Source organism: Motacilla alba, chromosome 3, assembly GCF_015832195.1.
Source record: "Motacilla alba alba isolate MOTALB_02 chromosome 3, Motacilla_alba_V1.0_pri, whole genome shotgun sequence".
NCBI lineage: Eukaryota > Metazoa > Chordata > Aves > Passeriformes > Motacillidae > Motacilla > Motacilla alba.
In genome coordinates, this window is record NC_052018.1 from 64,598,369 (window position 1) to 64,618,943 (window position 20,575).

Below are 20,575 nucleotides of genomic sequence, written 5' to 3' on the forward strand. Positions count from 1 at the left end.
TTTATATTCATACAGCAAGTCTAAGGGGAAATTTAGAGAAAAGTTCTTCTCAGAAACAGCACACTAGGAAAGTGATTATTCTGTTGGTAGAAAGGAGAGGCAGTAAGAGAATGGATGCAGTGGGATTTTTGCTGCCTTGTCAAACCAGAATATCTTCTGCAAACAAAGGAGATCCTTCAATCAACTGGCTTTACCAAAGAACTTGGAACACTTCACTTTTTTTTTTTTTTATTAGCTGTCATTCTTCGACATGATGAATACTTACAGCAGTATGTTAAAAAAGATACAGTTAAGTCTCTTGGCATCACTGCATAGCAGTCACAGCATTTTCACACAATCTAGTGCTTCCTTTCAGAATGATGCATATGGCATATATACGCACATATGGGGGCTGATTCTTGGTCCCAGTGAAGTTGGGGGGACCAGTGTTTGGCCCATAGAGTTGTATAAGATATGTGACTATGTATATATAAAATGCTTTACAATAAACATGACATATACAATCTTGAATTCAAAGATAAGCAGAATATATTTTACATCCAAGTCAAGCTTATGGTCTGCACTTAAAAGTTTATGTACCTAAAATATTGGATAGATTATAGAAACAAAGAGCAACAGTTTGCACCAATCAAAGTAATTTGAATACATATTCATGGCATGAAGCTTGCCTTTTGTTTTGTGTTTTGGGATGGATTTTTTTTTTATTTGGAGGGTTTTAATTCAAATTTAATTATTGATTTCTGTGGGCCATGGGGATCATGGTGACATCAGGAGGGGAATGGGCATACTTTATGGACAACTCAGATTAGTGACTTAAAAGGCAATAAATTATGGCTGGTACCCTGTCTGGTACCTGAAAATAAAATTGTGACTACTTGAGTTTTTCCTTTCTAAGGAGAATTCATTTGGAAGGGCTAAGTGTGCCTTCTGTATCTAATTTGATGGGAACTTTAACAGAAATTGAAACCCCAGATTGCAAAAGCTGGTGAGATCACTATGCAGTGTAACAACAGCCTTATCTTATTTACAGCTTTCTCATTAATTGTTGGGGAGGTTTTGGTTTTGTTCATGAAAACCAAGTTTATACAAAACTAATTGACCTGTGTTGTAGATTAGGTTAGACACAACTGCAGATCATGTGTTTTTTTTTTTTTCTTTTTCCTCCACAGACTCAATCTCAACTACTCCTGTCTTTGTTCCTTGTATTCCAAAGGTACATGTTGTCAGTAATCCTTTTACTGCCCATTTGATTGGTGGCTGAACCACTGACACTTACAAACACAAAGGTAGGTAAAATCTTTACTTAATGACAATGCATACGTATGCATTATTTTAACCAACCTAAGATTTTCACTTATTATCACTTATTGTTAGTTGTACAAAATTTTGCCTCTTAGATGGTATGACTCTTCATTTAGAGGAGCTGAATTTCAATCTCGTTTGTGGGGCATAAAAACATTTTAACATCCTGCTTTTAACAGTTTTTTTCCCTCTTTCTAGATATGAAAACCTTAACTCAGTTTGAAAACTTCAAAATCTTTCAGCTGCACTGGCCCAGTGGGAAGGAAAAATAATTTACGAGGGCCTTCTGTAAGGTGGCTGATAGGGCTGACACCACCAAAATCTGTGTTATCTGCATAGCTTTTCTATTCTGTGCATCAGCAGCCTGTTGGCACACTGGGGAGAAACCCCAGTGCAGAAATGCCCTCCAAACCAGAGAACACCACGTGTGTCACAACTGCATGTGCTAAGCACTGGTGCTCCTGCACTGCCTGGTACCAGTTAGGGTTTCTATGGGAAATCAGAGGGTTACATTTTGCATTACAGACCCCAGGGAATCTGGCTGCCAGAGCCTACCCTTTCTGAGCACTTCTGTCTGGAGCACCTGAGGCAAACTGGCCCAGGCCCAAACCTGTGCAATGGGTTTGGCTCACAAGGACAGAAGCGTTGCTGGGGCCACCCTGAACCTTTTTCAAGCACTGTTTCATTAGACAAGGTGATTGAAATCTAGCAGGTATGCTCAGCACACCAGAATCCCCTATAATAATTTTGGCCCTTACTAGTTTGTAAGGGCCTGATAATTTTCAGAAGACCTTTTTAAAGTTGGAAAGTTTTAAAGTTGCAAGAGCAAACTTGTAATGGAACCTGTAGGTTCCACTTGTAGAAAAGGGCTTGGGTTTCATGTGGCTGCAACAAAATTTGATTTGTACCTAAGCTTTCCTGTTGGACCTATTTTCTGGAAGCTCTTCAGAAACAGCTCGACAATGTTTCTGTCAAGAGCTTTTTACGCTGCTAGATGCTGAGTTTAACTAAATTTCAGTACATTTTAAAAAAATTATTTGAGCTAGATGGCAAAGGGCTTCCATTTCTTAGAAAAAAGATAAAAACACAGGAAATTACATTCTTTTGTATGGACTTAAGTGCTTCTAAGCAGTGCATTACATTGCTCACGTAATGTCCTAATAATTGTCCTACATCTGTCAGAAGGAAAGGTACACCTAAAAAGCTGCAAAGTGGTGGTGCTTCCACCCCCACCACCCTCATGTGCTTAAGAAGACATTTATGTCCTGTAGTTAGAAACAATTTAATTCTACTACAACTCTCCTGAGTGCCCTTTGCTTGCTGTGGTCCTTCCCTATTGTATGAATCTCATTTAGATTAGTGGGAGGAAGAAGGAGGTTTTCTATTGGTTGCACCTTACATAACAGTGGAGGGGCAGAAAAACATCTCTGGAGTGCTTTGTGTCCTCACCTCGTTTTGCCCCTTTTTACTTCACTGTGTTTCAGCCTCTTTTCTCTGAAGATACATACAAAGAATTAGTGGAGTAAAGCATCCTTCACTGAAACTCATGCTTTTTATTTTCCTCTAAACACATTAGTCACCTTATGAGCATGAACCTTCTCTCATCAAGTCGCTATCCCCTGTAATTCAGAAAAATGTATTTTATTTTCCCTTGCACTTCTGTGAGTAAACATCTTTCTCATGTTTCTCAAACACCAACTTAAAAAGCTCTTTCTTTGTTGGCCTCTTCAATGTCTTCACATCTCAACGTGACTACCCAAACATGACTACCTGGCCATACCTGCTCGTTCTTCTGGAAAGCAGCTGTACAGATTTCATGTACACGGGGGGATCACAACACTGCTGTACTTCACCTGAATGCAGTTATTCTTTCTGGGGGCACAGGAGCAGGGCACAATCCCTTTGGTGCAAAGCAGTAGTGTCTGAGAATACAATCTCACTGAAATGGTAGAAGCTTAAGTAAAGTTTAATAAAGACTTTCAGAACTGAGGTTGTTTATGGCATAGTTAAGGCCAAGTATCTTTCACAAAGATGAGATCATAGAAAATTCTTCAGCCACTATGATAGCTAAGAGGATTTTTAGCAGTCTGACTACAACACATTATTTTCCTTCATTGACTAAGACTAATCTAAAAGTCAGTTGAAGTATTATCCTTTTAATTTAAAGAAAAATGCAAATGCCTTTTGACTCTTACTATCTAAGGAGGGAATGTGGGGAAAAAAATCAGCTACACTGCAACATCTCTCAAGAAAACAGCTGAACTCCAGAACTAATGCCGTGCTTTGTAGATGACTAAGCTATTTAGTAAAAATTCACACGTTTGAATAAATGGTAATCATGCTGAACTGTCAAATCATGTGGTGTTGCTGTGGGGCCTGGGGGTTTTTTTGAACTTAAAACTTCAGGCGCTGTGAAACATTTGCCTAGACCGAATGTGCAAGGTGCCATGGATAAACAACACGGACCCATATGGAATGTGTTTGAAGTTTTCAAGAAGTTATCCTGCCAGACTTCATTCCCTAATGACCTTTGATACACCTTGGATAGTGGAAAGGCAGTTCAGAATTGTATCTTGTTATCGTATGATTTTGGCAGCTATCAGAAGATGAAGGATGCTAGAAGTTAAGGCTTTTATCCACAAACAATGGTGTATATTAATAAACTCTATACCATATTTACAAATGCTTTCTCTTGTATTAAAACTAACAGTATTCTGTTCACAGTGCCAATGTTTTTACAGGTAGCAATCATCCCACAGTACTCCAGTATTTTGGCATGGGAATCAGTAGCGCTTTCTATTTACAGAAAATGTACACATATGAATATAAACAGGTAACTTGAAACAGTACTCAAAAGATAGATCTGTTTGTGTTTCAAAGTTTAGACTACTACACCTTCCCTTTCAGCTGCGAGGGAATACTGTTCCTTGCAATGAGAAGATGCCTGTCTTTTATCCAAAGTGGCATAAAAAGGATTACCAAAACAAGCCTTGTTACACTGAAGGTGTGTATACGGAGAGTAACTTCAGTCCAAGGTTTAGAGATCTGTTGTTTAGTGCACAGAATACAAAAGTTAAAAAGGTTTTTAACCACTAAAACAACCCGACTCTCTGCTCTCTGCGAGCACCATCCTGCTCGGTCCATGTCCTCTGGATGCTGGAGATGCTGGTGGTTTAACATGCAGCCCAGCTGCCAGCCTAGAAAGGGTGTGGCACTCTGGGCCTATATACATATGTCACAATATGACTTGTGGTAAATGAAAAGATCACCAAGAGTGCCTCTCTGTGCCCCCTGTTCTCTCAGCAATCCTCCCTGCTTCACGGCAGCTGGAACTGGCCTGGCTTCCCGGGACTCCGCATCGGGGCAGATCGGGATCAAGAGTGACTCATGGCATCAGGTATGCGCAGAATGGAGAGAGGGGAGAGGAACGTGAAGATCAGAAAGAAACCCAGCAGAACCATGGGTGTGTTCATGAGGACCCTTAGAGCTTTGCCATTTCTTGCCTTTGCACGGCGTTGACAACAGGCTCCTGCTCCTCGGGCCTTTTTTTGCTGCTGTGACCAAGATGGAGATAGCAGTGCTAGAAGGGAAAGTGCAAAGCTGCCACTAAGGAGTCTCTTCTTCATTTAAAGTCTGTTCCTGGCTGCCAGTCACTTGGCCTGAGTGGTCGTTGCTCCTACTACTGCTGTGCTGCTTGTGGAGCAAATTTCTCCACTTGGCCTTGTTCCTCCTGAGATGGTTTAGCATGTTTTCAGATAGGGGAGTGTTGCCTGTAAACTGGGCCCACCTCTCGAAGAGTGGCTCAACGATGTACGTCATGAACCCTGGAGAAACACACAAGGGACAGGTGGTGAGCAACAAGTGCACTGCCCCACCAAGTGCCTCAAAAGCACAGAGCAAGGCAAGTGGCAAAGGCCCTGATGAGAAATAACAACAAACCCTCAAACAGACAGCAATTCCTTTCGAAATGCACAGCTTTTGACCAGCATACATGACAAGATATGGCTTTATTTGTGTGTGTCACAGTAAACTCTCTGACAGTCAGCAACCCTTTGAGGAGATTTCAGACAAGAAAGTAACCAGTGTTTAACACTGGCTGCAATTTTTCCCCGTGGGTTTTTTTCCCCTATGCAAAGAATCTTTTGTCTTTCTGTTGAACATTTGGCTTAGATAGATTTCTTTTTAAACATTTTAATATGGAACACATTTTTAACTCTTATGGTATCCGCAGCTCTTATTGTTAAAACAACTGGATCGGAGTGGGGCATGTGGTGAATAAAAGTTTCTCTTAGAGCTTCTGCCATAGTGAGATAAACATGAAGAGAATGAAACTAAAACTTACCAATCTGGATGCTTGGTACTGTATCCTTCTGCTGATTACAAAGGGGGCTTATCTCCAGTTCAAATTTTTGTTCCAGATCACCTGCAAAAAAAGGGAAAAAAAATCTTTTTCTGCCACTTTTATCTCTTCTCCATACCTATGCAACACTCTTACAGTGTCTGTAACTGTGTGAGGAGTTGGAATCTTCTACCAATAATGACCATGGTAAATGTCTAAATACCTTCATTTTCTGGACTTTTTAGGTACCAGAGAAACCAATTATCCATACAGAGAAAAATCCAAGAAAAGACGACTTTCAGATGAACATTAAATCTGAACACGTAAGTGTTCTGAGTACCTTAATTTTTAAAACAGACTCTCTCATGTGAAAGGTTTTTAAGACATTCGAGTTCATTTACCATTTGTTCAGATCACTTCCTACCAGAAAATTGAAGCATATCAATTTTAGATTTACCGTAGTACTGCAGTGGAATTTGCTAGCGTGTTCTTGTGGAAGTGGCCTGTAAAGGGAAGAGTGTTGGAGCCTGGAAGCCCACAGCTGTGGCTGCACTAACAGACTAGTAAGGGCCAAAGCATGGACTCCAGTCATGTTTCAAGTGTCAAGAGCTGTGGAGCTCAAGTTATAAATGTGGAAAAATGATGAAATTAAAAGTCTGTCTTACTACTGTGCAGTAGCTGGGTACCAAGCTATGCCTTTGCTGCTGCACTGACTGATCATATTTATTTCCTGGGTCATCCAGGAAGTCCCCAGAGAGGCATCTGCACAGGACTGACTTGAGACAGAAAAGTAATTGGCTGAACTCCTAGCCACCTTCATAGCAGAGTATTTGACTAACTGGACCAGGAGGTCTCCAGTTCCAAATCTGGAACTGCCCTGAAGACTCCTGCAGGCAGCTCCTGCTGTGACCAGCCCTGGGGACTGTTTGAAATTGTTGGAAGAAAAACCTGCCTGGGGGATCTGCTCACTCCAGATGCCACCTCAGATTGGCCCTGATGCAGAATTGACCAGGTTTGACATTGAGAAGACATTTATAAACAGTTAGCAGAAATTGTTCCTGCAGAAATGGTCACACAGGACAGACTTCTGTACATAGTAATGGCAGGAGATGGTTTTTATGCAGTTGAAGGTAATCAATAGCAATGACCATGCTGGATTTAAGAATTCAGCAGAGAAACATCTCAGAGGGTGTAATTTGCTCACTGCCAAGCCAAGACAACAGTCACTTTTTCTGCTGGAAAGACTGCATTCCCCATGCCTGAAATTACTTCATCCAAAGATTGCTCTGAGTTAAGTGTTGGGTGTAGAGGTTTTCTTAAAACAAACACTCTCTGTGAGTGTGACACGTTCATCCTTTGTGATTGCTAGCCTTCCCTGCCAGTGTACAATCCTGGTTACTGCAAGAGGTACAGGACCTTTCCTGTCTACAGTAAGGAAGGGAAGTGAGAGTTAACTGTGCTACTCAGGTTCTATAGCCCCATATAAAACACTGCATTTCTAAGCCTTGCCTTTCTTCCCTCTGCAGCATGGAATCACTTCTTAAATGTGAACAGAGTATTTTCAGTTCTAATTGAGTACTTAGAAAGTATCAGGAAAACATTTTTCGTTTCATGAACAATTAAAAGGAACAATTTAGCAAAACTGAGACACAATAATAGTTTCTTGTGTTTCCAAATGTGCAATTTGTCTTCTTCTCATCTACTCCTCCAAAAATGTTTGACTAAAAGAAAGTTTCTAATTCCAGTGATATCCCCTCTGTAGGTGTTCTGGGTGGAAAATGGCTAACCTGTCTGGCTCAAAGTATATCCACATCTTCTTGTCTTGTAGAAGTCACTTAATTGACAAAGATTGATAAGATTTGCTTTTGCATGTTAAGTACGTAAAATGACGGTCAATTTTTTTTTTTGTTTCAAGTTAATAAAAAAGGAACTGCATGAATTAGTTCCTGAGAACTTTTATGCTAGGGAAAACCTTCCAAGCAATTTTAAAACCTTATCAGAGAAACTGATAATTAATGTTGCTTCAATATTAGCCATTTTCTTGAAAGCTTTTTCTTACTACTTCCAGTTTCATGTATATAAATCAAGTTTTATTACTTACCCTGTTCCTAGCTGTGTTGACTTTTAAAAGATCTGAAAACAAATTAGAGTATTTTTCTAGGAAAGGTTTTTGTTAGGAGCTGCTGTAGGTGTCAGATGCTCCCTGAAATGTACCTGGATTGTGTATGTTATTTATTAACATTTAGTGTAGATGCACCAGAACACTGGAAGATCAGGATCTTAGTCTCTATTAAAATGGCTTTAGGAATGTTCTATTAGAAATGTTAAAACTTTGTTCCAGAAGGAAGATTAAACAAAGCACTAATTGTGGTATTATCTGTCTCATCTATAGTTAAAAATCAAAACATGAGACCTTATGGTTTCCAAATGTTAAACTTAGTGCTGAAAAATACCTTCAAGTCCCATTGTTGTGTGTGAGGGGGCAGAGAGGTGTACAAAAACAATTTAAAGTGATAATGGTATCTAAATGCATGCTACTTAATACTGGGGGTGTTGTACCACTGAACAGGATTATACAGCCACTAGTGATAATCAGACCAGTGTTTCTGTTTAATTGTCCCACATAAAATGTTCCTTTTCTCCCTGTGGTGCTTCTAACTGGTCTCATGTACTCAGGTATCCCCTTTCAGAGGTATATTTTAGATGTTAGACGAACAAATCTTGAGGGCAGTGGAAAAAGCTTCCATTTCTAAGAGTTGAGCTGTCTTTCTCAGCATGGTCCCCTAATACACCAAAGGTGAGGTACTGTACCTCATGAGCTGCCTGCTGATTATGCCTTCACTACCCATCTGACTAACTAAACCTGCACTGGGCAAGTTGCTTACATTGCTTCAAAGGCATCCAAGTCAAAGACATTTCACCAGCTTAAACTGACATTGGCTGAAAATTAACTTGCTGACCTGTTTGTCCTTGTTACAGACTAACTGTACCAGGAACCAGCTCAGATGTGGCTTAATTTTGTAGCGCAGAATATTAAATGAACTAAGAACTTCATTGTGTGCTCTTCCACTTGCCTTCAACTCTCAGGATGCTCTGAACAAAGAATTTAGCAGTGATTAAACTCTGCTGCACCCTGTATTGTAGCACAGCATGACCTTGCCTATGCAGATAGAGCCAAATGGTGTAATTACTGTGTTTCAAAAAAAAACCCTGCTTGACTGTGCTCTCTGCAGGGGTCTGAAAACATTTGCAGTAGGTTCTAGCTGAGGTTTGGCTTGCCTGCTTTGGCCCTTTCAACAGCATGCTGGGAAGCATGTTTGAACCCTTTCTCTGCATTTGCCAGCAGAAGAATGTGTCCTGTTTGGTAAACAGCAAGGGTAAGGCTCCCATCAGCACTCTAGTGGGAGCACGAAAAGCGAGACAAAAGCCAGCGCTAGGACTTTGGGGCAGTGTGGTGCTGGCGCCATTCCAGCTCAGAAACACTCATGCTGACTGGAGGCTCTCAGAGAAGAACCCAGCCATGGGCTTTACAGCTGAATTCAAGTGCTGAGGCAAAATCCTCCCTCCTGGCTGATGCTGGTAGAGGAGCAGAGAAACAGTTGCTGCTCCTCTACCCCTTCCCACTTTTCCAATGAGGCAGTGCATCTCTGAAGAGCTCATCCTCAAGGGGCATTTCAGTTCCACCTCTGGCTTGTCACACAGAAACCATGGAAAGCTGAGGTGAAAGGGACTGCTGTGAGCTGGAGGGGCTGACCTTGCCGGTAAAACTCTTCGCAGACCCGTTCACTCCACTGCTTGCTCAGATCCCAGACCCGGCAAGGGTTGCAAATGTCAGCACACTTGAGTGCAATCTAAAAGCAAGAAGAAAAGTAGTAGTGAGAAAGGAAGTTACTGTTTAGCAGTGCTTCAGCAGTAAATCTGCAGTCATGGAACTCCCAGGCCTCACCAGGGATGCCGGGAAGGGTTAAGATTACCTTTCAGAGGCTCAGCCTCACCCAAATGTGTCCTTTGAGGAAAGAGCATTTATTTAAGCTGCAAACAAAACTTCCATTCAGCTCTCCACTTTACCGTAGTGAGAACAAGAGCAGGGCCAAATTCCAAGGCTGCAAAGTGTTTTGGACATTCCTTGGAAGGAATAAGCCAACAAAAGCCTCAGGCTGGCTCCTGCTGACTGCTTGGCTCAGCATCCATGGCTGATGACAAGGAAGGGAAGAGCCAAGCTGGTGTATTTGGGCATGATTTCTCTGCGGTCTCAGTGAGTGACCTTGCATCTCACTTCAATTACACTTCATCTTAATGTCTGCATATTTTTGTTTACAAAGCTAAGCACAGGGCTCTCCACACTGCCCCTGGCCTGGTTTCACTTAGTTAACTAGTACTTTTAAGTGCTTTGTAGGAGAATGAGTACAGGGGAAAAGGTTTTTAAAACCCAGTAACTACTTCAGAAAAGTAAACCATGTAATAGTCTGCCTGTCTTACTGCCTTGGAACAAAATATCATATGCCTTGTTTCTTCACAGACTGAACACAGTCATTCAGTCTGACAGGAGTCAGAAGTCATTCTGGCACCTGGGAAGAAAACATCAGTATTTCCTCTAAGAGTTCAGACCTGTGAACCAGCAGAAGGAAATCTCCAAGTCATTTTTCTCGTTGGATTAAGCTGATCAGCCCTAATGTTATTGTCTACTGCAAGGACCTTTCAAACATTCTTTAGCTTACTCCAATCAATCAAGAGTTCTTGATCTTTTTCTTTTCTTCTTCCATAACTAATCCACCAGATAAGTAAATCTCACTGTCTGTTCCCTTGTTCCTAAGTTCCTAGTGCATATGAAGCCTTTTTTTGCCACAGCTGAGAGCTGTAATTCCTCTGCTTTTGGTATTTGCACAACTTTCTTGCCTTATCTGTCCAGAAATATGGTCAACCTGTCAACCTGCCCTGCACAGTCTGTGCAGGAATCTGGCAGAAGAATGTGTTTGAGAACAGAACAGGTGAAAAGCTACTACATTTCCCATGCTGCTGGAGGGGGAAGAATTTACAGATCAGCACTTCTTTCCTTGCAGCTGTCACCTTTTCCATGACTTTGATAGAAGGAAAATATGTAGGTGTTTATTTATAAATGAATATGATTACTTCAAATTCTTTATGTATTTAGGAATGAAATTAATGTAATTTCTCCAAAGAAGCAAGTATATGTAGCTACATTAATCACAAAAATGCTTTAATAGATAGAGGTTTATTCTGAAGAGTCTGCTAATGACTGCTGCTTAGCTGGAAAAACCAATATGAACCTATTTGATTTTTGAATAAAGCATGGGCTTTCCATTAGCTGGGCAGATGCACTAGAGAAGCATCTGCTGCCATGGCAACAGCTGCTCTGCAGAGGCAGTTTCTGAGCATCCATCACAGGAACAGGACTTGGAGACCCGGTGTCAGGCTGTCCTGGAAAGAACACCAACGAGGGGGCTCTCCTGCACAGTGCCAGAAAATAACACCAGTGGAGTGACATTGCCAAGAGAGAGATTTTCTACAACTGAAGCATTACCTGGCAAGAGAAGCAGTGTTTTGGAAATAAAATAATCTAGCTTATCTCCTCTCCTTAGCATTTGACACTCTCCTGTATCTATTGCATTCACAGCTTTTTAACTCACGGAAATTATGTAAGGAAATACTGGAGGAATCTTCTGCTTGCCTGACGTGCCAGAAGGTGGCAGAAGGGAAGTGTTTATGGTAACAGGTAAGGAGAGGCTGATGTCCAGACATGCTATAATATACCACTCTTAATATATACTAGGAAATACTGTGACCTGAAAATTTAATAAAAACAATTAAAAAAAATGAAGTTACCTGAAGCATAAAATGTCTGTCTTGTGCATCCTCCAGCCTCAAATCCTGATTGTCAAGATGAGATTTCAGACGGATCAAAAACTCATTCTGCCTATTGATGTCTGTTGCCAAGATCAGGGAGCCCAACTGCTGCTCAATGTCCTGTCTGCAATGAAGGTAAATAAGCCCCTTTAATCATGAAACCATTCAACATTAAGAGTTCAAAACAACCTGCTCTGGATCACTGGAGCTGGCATAAAGGTCCCTCTTTCTTTAGGGGCCCAGTCTGATCTGTTTGGTCAGTCTCTGCTGGGTTTTGCAGGGTACAACTGTTCTACCTGCCCAAATTGGTTCAAGAAGAATAGATAATGTAGAAGAAAAATGCTTGTTGGCCCAGGTTGTTCTGAAAGCTTCTGAAAAGTGCTAGGAAAGTACAAAAAAATCCACCCTGAAACAACAGCATGTTGCATCAAGAAAAAGCCTCACGTCTTACTTCAGCTGCTCAGAGCTGAGCGGTGAATAGTGCAACTTTGAAGTTGCAGTCAAAGTTGTGACGGTCTAGACTGAAGTCCTTTAAAGCTGTTGGTCTCATGCAAAGAATTTCTGGAGGGATATAGAACTTACTGCTTCCAGGTAACTTGTTTATATTCTTGGTAGGGTCATCTGTGATTTAAAAGGTATTACTGCAGTCTGTTCACTGTCTCAATCTCCCATCCTTGGTGGGACTAACACAAGTAAAAAGCTAGCAGCAACTTGGCCAAGGTGCTCATGTGGCTGCTCTTTTTTTGCTTTATCCATAAAAACTGAACCACATTCCCTCAGTGACGTGTGGGACGTCCAAAGCAGTCTTGATGCTCCTCGACCAGCTCCTTCAATTTCCTCTTTTTAATCACTAAATCTTTCCATATTCAGTTGGTGCTATGTAAGATGAAAAATGCCAACAATCCATCTAAACAATCCCCCAACTCTTGCTGGGACTCTCTGTGTTCCTGGTGCCGAGAGTGGCCATTCCATTCCTGTCCTGCAGAAGTGGGTATGTCTTAAAAAATACTTCTGCTGTATAACTTCGTCTCATGGTTTCACCGTGGCACCAGGAAGTTCAGCCTATTCTGGAGCCTGGGCCTCTTCGCCAGAGTGCTTTTAGGAAGGGAGGAGGAGGCCATGGCCTCGTTTCAGTGATTCTGGTGGGCACTTACGTGACCTCCTTGGGCAGGTGGGCGAGCAGCCGTGACTCTCGAAGCATGCCTATGGTAGAGCGCCAGTGGTGGTTCTCCAGCACCGACACGTTCTGGGGAGCAATAACACCAAAAAACGCAAGGATTGGGATGGTATCCATGGTACAGTACACATATGGATTTGCCACCCAGAGCTGGTTGGACATGCTGCAACATGAGCCTAAAATGTGTGCTTTTCAGCCACAGTTGGATTAGAGTAATTGGTCTAGATTTCTACAGTTAAGGACCTTATGATTCCAGGTTTCCTAGCTAAGGTCAGCCCCAGAGGCCTATTGTTCTGCAGTTTTAGAATCCTGCTGTGAACAGAGGAGCTAATCTCATCTGAGTGGGAGGCAGTTTGCATTCTAGCAGATTTATTAACAAATAAATTAAACCAGAAGTGCAAAAGCTTATTTTTACCTCCTACTGATTCCAGGCTGACTTTTCAGCCTCTACAGTTTGAATGCAGAGCGGACAAGAAAAAGAAAACTAAACTGCCAAATTTCCCTTTGAGTCAGGGAACTGCAAACTGCCTGCAGCTGTTCAGTGAAAGCAAGGAGAATAGCAGTACTGCTGAGCATTTGCAGGCTTCAGCAACTTAGTCTGCAACAAATTTTGACTCCTCTTTGTTTCCTTGCTTTCAACTAAATGGAACCAAAGTTAGGTAGGAAAAAAAACTGCTAGGGCCCTGAAAGCCAGCTTTCTAGGTTGTCAGTAAATTACAACAAATTTGGTATCTTTTGTCTGATGACTTGAAATTACTATCCTAACACACAATGCATTTTCCCATCATCACTTGTTTAGTCCACGGAGTACTTTCTACCATGAAATGCCTCAGACATGTCACTTGTTCAGAAACCTCTATCATCTGTTCCCTGTTTTGGGCAGTTCACAGCTTTTGCAGTTGATGAGCACTGGATAAGAAAAACAAAACAAAACACAACCAAACCTTTTGAACAGGCAGCAACACAAAGACTCCACCCTGTCACTGCCAGCTGGGAACGTGGAGTCAGAATCCCTGTCTCCAGCCACTAGCTCCCTCAGGCACAGTCCCACAGCTCTGAGGTACTGCTGCCATAGTACTGCCTTTCTCGTGGGACATGATGTGCAGCTTCCACTTTTCCAAGAGGGACTGAGCAGTATTTTCTGCCTAAGTCTTCCCCATCATCCTTTGTAGTCCTGTCATGTCTAATGACTGTTAAAAAACTAAACGTTGTATAACCAAGATCCAATTTGCGTTTTGATCATCTTGTGATGATCAAAGGCCCAAAGGTGAGAGTACAAACTGGATTGACTTCCTATCACACTGTTTTCCACAGTGCTTTTTGTTGCTTCTGATTTCACAGAAACAATGTTGCTTTGGTATTTCTCTGGGTTTGTCTGTTTGTTTCCCTTACAAAAATCACAGATTCTGGGGGAAAAAAACCAAAGTAAAACCAAATCCAAAACTTTCAAACCATGCAAAAACCAATTCCTTTTCTTAGGAAGAGCTGATGGACTCAGATCACAACATCAGTTATGCAATACAGAAATTACTTTAGACAGCAATTTTTTTCATTTGCCAACTTAAATATCCTTTACTCCTTTTGCCTAAATACATCAGGATGGACTTTTGCAGCCCTACACTCTGACCAAGAAAAATAAGAGAATGTAATAGGACATAATAACAATTTTTTGGGTTTTTTTTTTCACCTACCAAGTCGCAGAGCTGAATACTGGTCCCAAGAGCCACCCCAAGACCACAGGCTGCTATCCTACTAACTTGGACAAACTCTATCTGATGTCACCTTTGGCTTTTGGGAAGGTTTATACTTGTTTAAGACAGTGCCTGTGTGCACAGTTTCCTGTGACCCTGGTCTGACTGCATCCTTGAAACACTCCTTGAAAACATCCTTGAAACACTTTGACCAGGGAGATCCCCCTTGGAGCACCCTGACTCCTCACATCCCTTCCACCCTGGCAGCCTTACTTGCTGTGAGGAGCTGCTTCAGCAGCACCTGCCTCAAAGAGGGAATTTCACTCCATGGATGCAGCTGCTCCTTGGCCATACTTCAGTATGAAGTATGAAGACCATACTTCTGGTCAGCCAGAATAGGGCTGAGGCATCTGAGAAGTGATGTAGGCATTAGCAGTTACTCACAGGAAAAAGCACACTCAGGTAGTCATCTCAGAGTATTTCCACTTCTCTAGTTTCTGCTCTTTGCCTGCTGCTATAAGGGGAACCTCACATTGACACCACTGCACTGTTTAGTTTCCCACACTGAAACTACAGGGAGAAGGGAAAAGGAAAGGTCACGTTAACAAGCAACAACTGAGCATGAAGTCATATGATTCTCTTCTTAAATGTAAGGAGCCAGAATCCCTGAAGTGGCTGCCAGCAATTAGCAGAGTCAGCTATTCCCCCTAGGAACACACTACTGTTTTATTAGGACTAATTGCCATGAGCTATCTGATCACCCAAGTTGGTGGGAGACAAGCCATGCAGGGAAAGTCTCCGTGCTGGCCTGCAGACAGGGGCTCCCAGCTCTGCTTCACGTGGTGTTTTGGTTTTTTTGAAAAAACTGAGTAGTGCAGCTTTGCTTTAAAGGCTGCACTATAGGAAGCTTCTGTCACATTTACAGCCCAAGCCCAGTAGATTGCTGTAACAGAGACTTCAGGACTATGACAGTTTATTTCACTTAAGCTACCACAATATTTCCAATCTGTTACTTAGTCTGAGCTATTTGAACCACTGCATTCAACATACACACTGGAAAAAGAACAGTAACTTGAAGAGAGGGAGACTTGCTACTAACTAGGTGCAGAGCAAACTTCAATTTTAATTCAAAGTCAAAGGGGATCAGACTTTCTTTCAATCTCTTCAATCTATTCTTACTCATTGAGCAGCTGGTTTACCTACATAATGTTAAATAGTCAAAAATGACACTTATAATTAGAAGCGTTGCTTTTAAGGAAGATTGCATAAGAGTAGTTTTTACTGATGCCCAAAATGTTACTTTCCTATTTCCAGTTTACCTACATTAAAGTTGTAAAGTGTCCTTTCATAGTTTTCTGAAATGTTTTATGTTGTATGTGATCTATCCATACTTCTAAACTTTTACCCTTCATTTAAAAGCCAGAAAATGCAAGTTAGAAGCAAAGTCTGCATCACATTATAAGGAATGTTGTTGTGCTCCTCACAGGAAAACTAAGTGACCTCCAGACCACTAGAGTCACCTCCTATGCTCTCAACTGTCCTTGTAATGCTGGAGATTTCAGATGAACTGCTTTTATCTTTGTAGAAAATTATGGTGTGTGCAATCACGTGCAACAGACCTTACAAAATTACCCTACAAATTTCAAAACAAAGTGTCTTGCATCATAAAATACAGATTCAGTTTGAAAATAAATACTGAAAGCTACAAAGTCCTTGGTGATGTCTTCCTGAAATATGACTCTTCTCATATAATATGCACTTCAGAAGCTGTCAAACACTTCACAACTTTGTTAAGAAATGACCTACCTCATTTTGCAAAACCTTTTCTTCCAAATGTAAAGTTTTAATTTAAATGTCAAGAGACATTTAAAAGCATAGAAATGCCACACATGGATAAGTCCACTGTCTCAGTGACAGATGACTGCCAGCTCTGTTAAAACTTACTTTCATTCGATCCTTTTTCTGATTAATCCCAGCAGTTCTGTGGCTCTGCTACTTAAAAACCAAAAACCTAAGAACTTTGTTTCAGTTTCAAGCACATGTTAAAGTACATGTTTTAAAGACTATCCACTAAATCTAAATTTTTGACTAAAAATGTTTTCATCAAAACTTTTTTTCCAGGAGTTATTTTTATTGGCATCCATATACTGTATACTACTAAAATCTTTGGAAACCATGTGGGATCAATTTCAGTTAAAATAACTCAAACTTGCCAGTGAATGTCCTTAAGTAGGGTACTTCAGATCTCATTTGCTGTTGAAAGATTGCATTTTCTGCTTTGCCACTGCCTTTTCTAACCAATATTTGTAAGTATATTCAAACCCAAATACCTGAGCAGAAACCACTTCTCCAAGATACCAGTATTTTGGCTGTATGTCTTTCAGATTAGCCTGATTTTTCAACCTAATTATAAAGTACTGTTTGCCACTATTAATTTGAGAAAGAATTGTTTGTATTTTTTCAAAAGACAAGGGGTTTTGTGGAATGGCCCTACTCACTCCTCTTCAAAGCACCCTCACCATTCCCAAAGTACCACAGTTTAGGCTCCTGGCTTTTTTCCCCTCCTCACTCAGCTGGCCTGACGTTTAGAAAAGACTGAACCAGAAACATATGGGTATGACATAATAAGCTGCATCTTATGATGAGGCCAGTCACAAAGTTTTCAGTGTTTGAGCATATCTGTGCCTTGGCTGGGGCTCCCACAGTCCAGCCCATTCCCATGTCTGAGGGCAGGACAGTTGCACCATTACACGATCCACTTCTTATGGGAAAACCCAGATGTTGCTTTGTGTAGGGCAGAAAAAGAGAGACTCTCTTACCAAGGAGTAAGCACATCACAGCAATCTCTCAATTTGCTAAGTATGTGTATGTAGCAATTAGTGAGTCTTCTTCAGGTAGGTTAATTTTTAATGCGAGATATTCTGTTTCTGACAACCTCAACAAAGGCTGAAATTGACTCATCCAAAGTGGCTGGAAAGCAACCCAGTGGGAGTGCTGGTTGAGAGCTGACTGAACATCATTCAGTGTGTGCCCAGATGGCCAAGAAGGTAAATGGCATCCTGGCCTGTATCAGGAATAGTGTGGCCAGCAGGACCAGGGCAGTGACTGTCCCCCTGTACTCGGCACAGATGAGGCCACACCTCGAACGCTGTGTCCAGTTCTTGGCCCCTCACTTTAAAAAGGACAGAGGTGCTAGAGCATGTCCAGAGAAGGGCAACAAGACTCAGGAAAGGACCAGAGAACATGTCTTACAAGGAGTGGCTGGGGGAGCTGGGTGCATTTAGCCTGGAGAAAAGGCAGCTCAGGGGGGACCTGATTGCTTCCTGCACCTACCTGAAAAGAGGCTGAAAGGAGGGGGAGCAAGTCTCTCCTGCTGTGCTTGCAGTGAGAGAACCAGAGGGAATGGCCTTAAGCTCAGACAGGGGAGATTCAGATTAGATAGAAGAAAAAAATTGTCACTGTTAGGGTGGTCAAGCACTGAAACAGGTTGCCCAGGGAGGTGGTGGAGTCACCATTTCTGGAGATGTTTAAGAGGTGTCTGGATCTGGTGCTGGGTGAACATTTGGACATGGGTGCTGGGTTGGACATGATGATCTTAAAGGTTTCTTCCAACCTTCATGATTCTATGAGTCTGTGATTCTAAAGGCTAGAAATCACTATTAACTCCATTTATTACCTGTGAATTATGGTTAGTGCAACCAAAATTAAGATTTGCTCTGGCAGCAAATTGCTCTGGCACATTGTATATATAAGTACAATGCAAAGAACAGAAAGACGTGCATATATAATAACAACGTATATATGTGTGTGGAGATTATACTCATAGGACAGTTTTAGATAAAATACAAAGCTACAATGATTGCCATGGGCCAAAATCTCAAATATATTCAAAAAGGATGACAAAAATCAGGCAGCATGGGTTCACTGCTAGTTATTGAACAAGCGAGTCTGTGTTTTTGTTTCAGGAAGTTTTCTACTACTGCTTGCCAGACCTGAAAGGATGTAAACTAGGTGAAGGACAACTCTGTACTGATCCCAGACTTATGTTTCTCTCTGAGATCTTTTAGTGGCTGCTCTTGGAAACAGGATACTGGTCTAGACAGCCTGCCGTGTGACCTAGTGGCTTTCTTGAAATTCTTTCTTTGTATCTTGAGGAATGTTACTGTAAATGTCTACAACTTTTCCTTTGGTTTCATCTGTCTTCTATTTTTTTTTTTAATGCAGTGTTCATTAAGTGTTTAATTTTACTACAGCCATATGAAGCAAAGGTTTCCTTTAATGCAATACCAATTTAGAGTATGCCTGCAGCTTATCTACTCACTGAAAGAAGACGAGATCTTCTTGTCATGATTTTAAATGTCCTACCCACAGTTCCTCACCCCAGACATCTACAGCAGAAACAACCCAGACAACTGATCTGGCTTAAATGTCCTCAAAAAAATCTGACATTTCCACCTCTCTTCCTGTATCAGCTTTGCTTTAAGAAGTGACACCCACTGAGGTGCTTGACTGAAATTGTCCAGACTCCAAAGTGCAGGATCACTTGACTTGCATCCTCCTGCTGCCAGATTTTAGCATTAGAAGTTCACTGCAAATTGCTTAAACTCTCCTTGACTGCATTTTTTACGTTAGCAACTTAAATGAGCAGTTTTACCTGGTACAAGCTGGCAAGGTGATGTTTAGTTTTAATCAGAAAGGGTTGGTTGACCCCTGGGTGATCCACGTCATGAGCTGCAGCAGCAAGCAGTCCGAGCATGATGTCCGATGGGGTGAGGAAGTTGGCAAGCTGAATCATTACACACATTAATCACAACAAAACATGAACAGTAAACACTTTTTTGGTAAATAAACAAACCAGCTGACATCATGGCATAGATTGGGTGTGTTGGCACTTGTACACAAATGTCAAGTATAAATTTTGTGAACAATGTTTTTAAGGTAAATGTTGAACATACATCTATAAAGATATTATACTACATAATCATCTTTTATTACAGTTTGTATTTCTTATCTCTTTATTACTCATGGCAATATAATAATTGTAACAGAAGGGCTTCAGCATAGTCTCATTTGGTTTAAAAAGCAAACAGGTAGGCTGGCAGGTTGGCACATGTTAGCATCCATTGTAAGAGCTCGGCGTCTCCAAGTATTTAGTAATACCAACAAAAGATCAGACTTTAATTCTATAGCATAGCACTGTGTTGTAAAATGCAGAGTTTATCGACTTCTGAAATTTCAGCCTTGGCTGTTAAATATCTATCTGAGTTCAAGTATATGTGTTTTATTAGAGAACATAATTTACCTTTCTAACTTCAAACGTTCAAGTTAGAAAACCTGTCTAGGTTTTTTTCTGCTACGGGGCTCATTTAGAAGCAAAAATAGGTAGTCTTAGCATTGTCTGCATATGAGAATGAGGCAGTTATTACCAGCCCAATGAGTCTGTAGAGAGTACAGGTATAGGAGATGAAAGAAGCATTCTGAGGTCAGAACTGATGAGCAGTATGGTCCAGGTTCTGAACGTTGTCTGTCCTCTGCACTTCCTGGCAAGGAAGGACTTGCAGATCTTGCAGGAGATGAAAATACAAGAAAGGTGGGGCCTGCTCCTGTCCTCACCATTGCTATATTATTGTGTAACAAACTGCTAGTTCTAGCAGAACATCCTTTCATTTGAGCCAAGCCAAAAAAGGTTAGTTATGTTCTTCTACTGTGGCTCAGCACGGCAATACCACAAGGCCTTCCAGTAACACACAAGGCAACACCACTCTGATGCTGTGAGAACTTGCAGCAGCAGCCAAATACTCATGCAGAGGACACCCTTGCAACAGACCCATCTGAAGGGAGTGTTTTCCCCTTTCCTGGTGAGATTGTGCCTAATTTGGTATTTTGAAATAGTGATGGGGGGAGCTTATGCTCTGAGGTGGCTGAGGCACAGACATGCACTGCCTCCTGAGTTTGATGGGAGAAGAACTGCAGGCATCAGTGAGTGCCTGGGTCACAGAGCTGTGGTGGTTGGAGCTTATAGGGCAGCACTTAGACAGGATGCCTGCGTGACAAGAAGCGACTCTCACAGCCTGACTGAAACATCTGTGATCTGTAGCCAAGGCTGCTCCTGACTTGTTGCTGACTTGCAGCACGCCACCATTTTCTGCTGTCTAGAAGTATCTTTGGGGCTTTTATTTCAACCCTGGGGAAAAAAAAAAT

General features: G+C 41.5%; 1 protein-coding gene across 5 annotated transcripts in view; it reads right to left on the minus strand.

Moving 5' to 3' along the window:
• Nucleotides 1-216: 216 nt before the first annotated feature.
• Nucleotides 217-20,575, minus strand: part of PDE7B (phosphodiesterase 7B) — a 170,587-nt gene continuing 150,228 nt past the window's right edge. For all 5 annotated transcript variants that reach the window (XM_038131291.1, XM_038131292.1, XM_038131289.1 and 2 more), the window contains 6 exons: nt 19,029-19,160; nt 12,661-12,752; nt 11,486-11,630; nt 9,396-9,492; nt 5,645-5,725; nt 217-5,126 (listed from right to left, as the gene is read on the minus strand). In XM_038131291.1, coding sequence (XP_037987219.1) covers nt 4,909-5,126; nt 5,645-5,725; nt 9,396-9,492; nt 11,486-11,630; nt 12,661-12,752; nt 19,029-19,160 — 765 coding nt within the window. In that variant the 3' untranslated portion in view covers nt 217-4,908. The remainder of the gene's footprint in view (nt 5,127-5,644; nt 5,726-9,395; nt 9,493-11,485; nt 11,631-12,660; nt 12,753-19,028; nt 19,161-20,575) is intronic.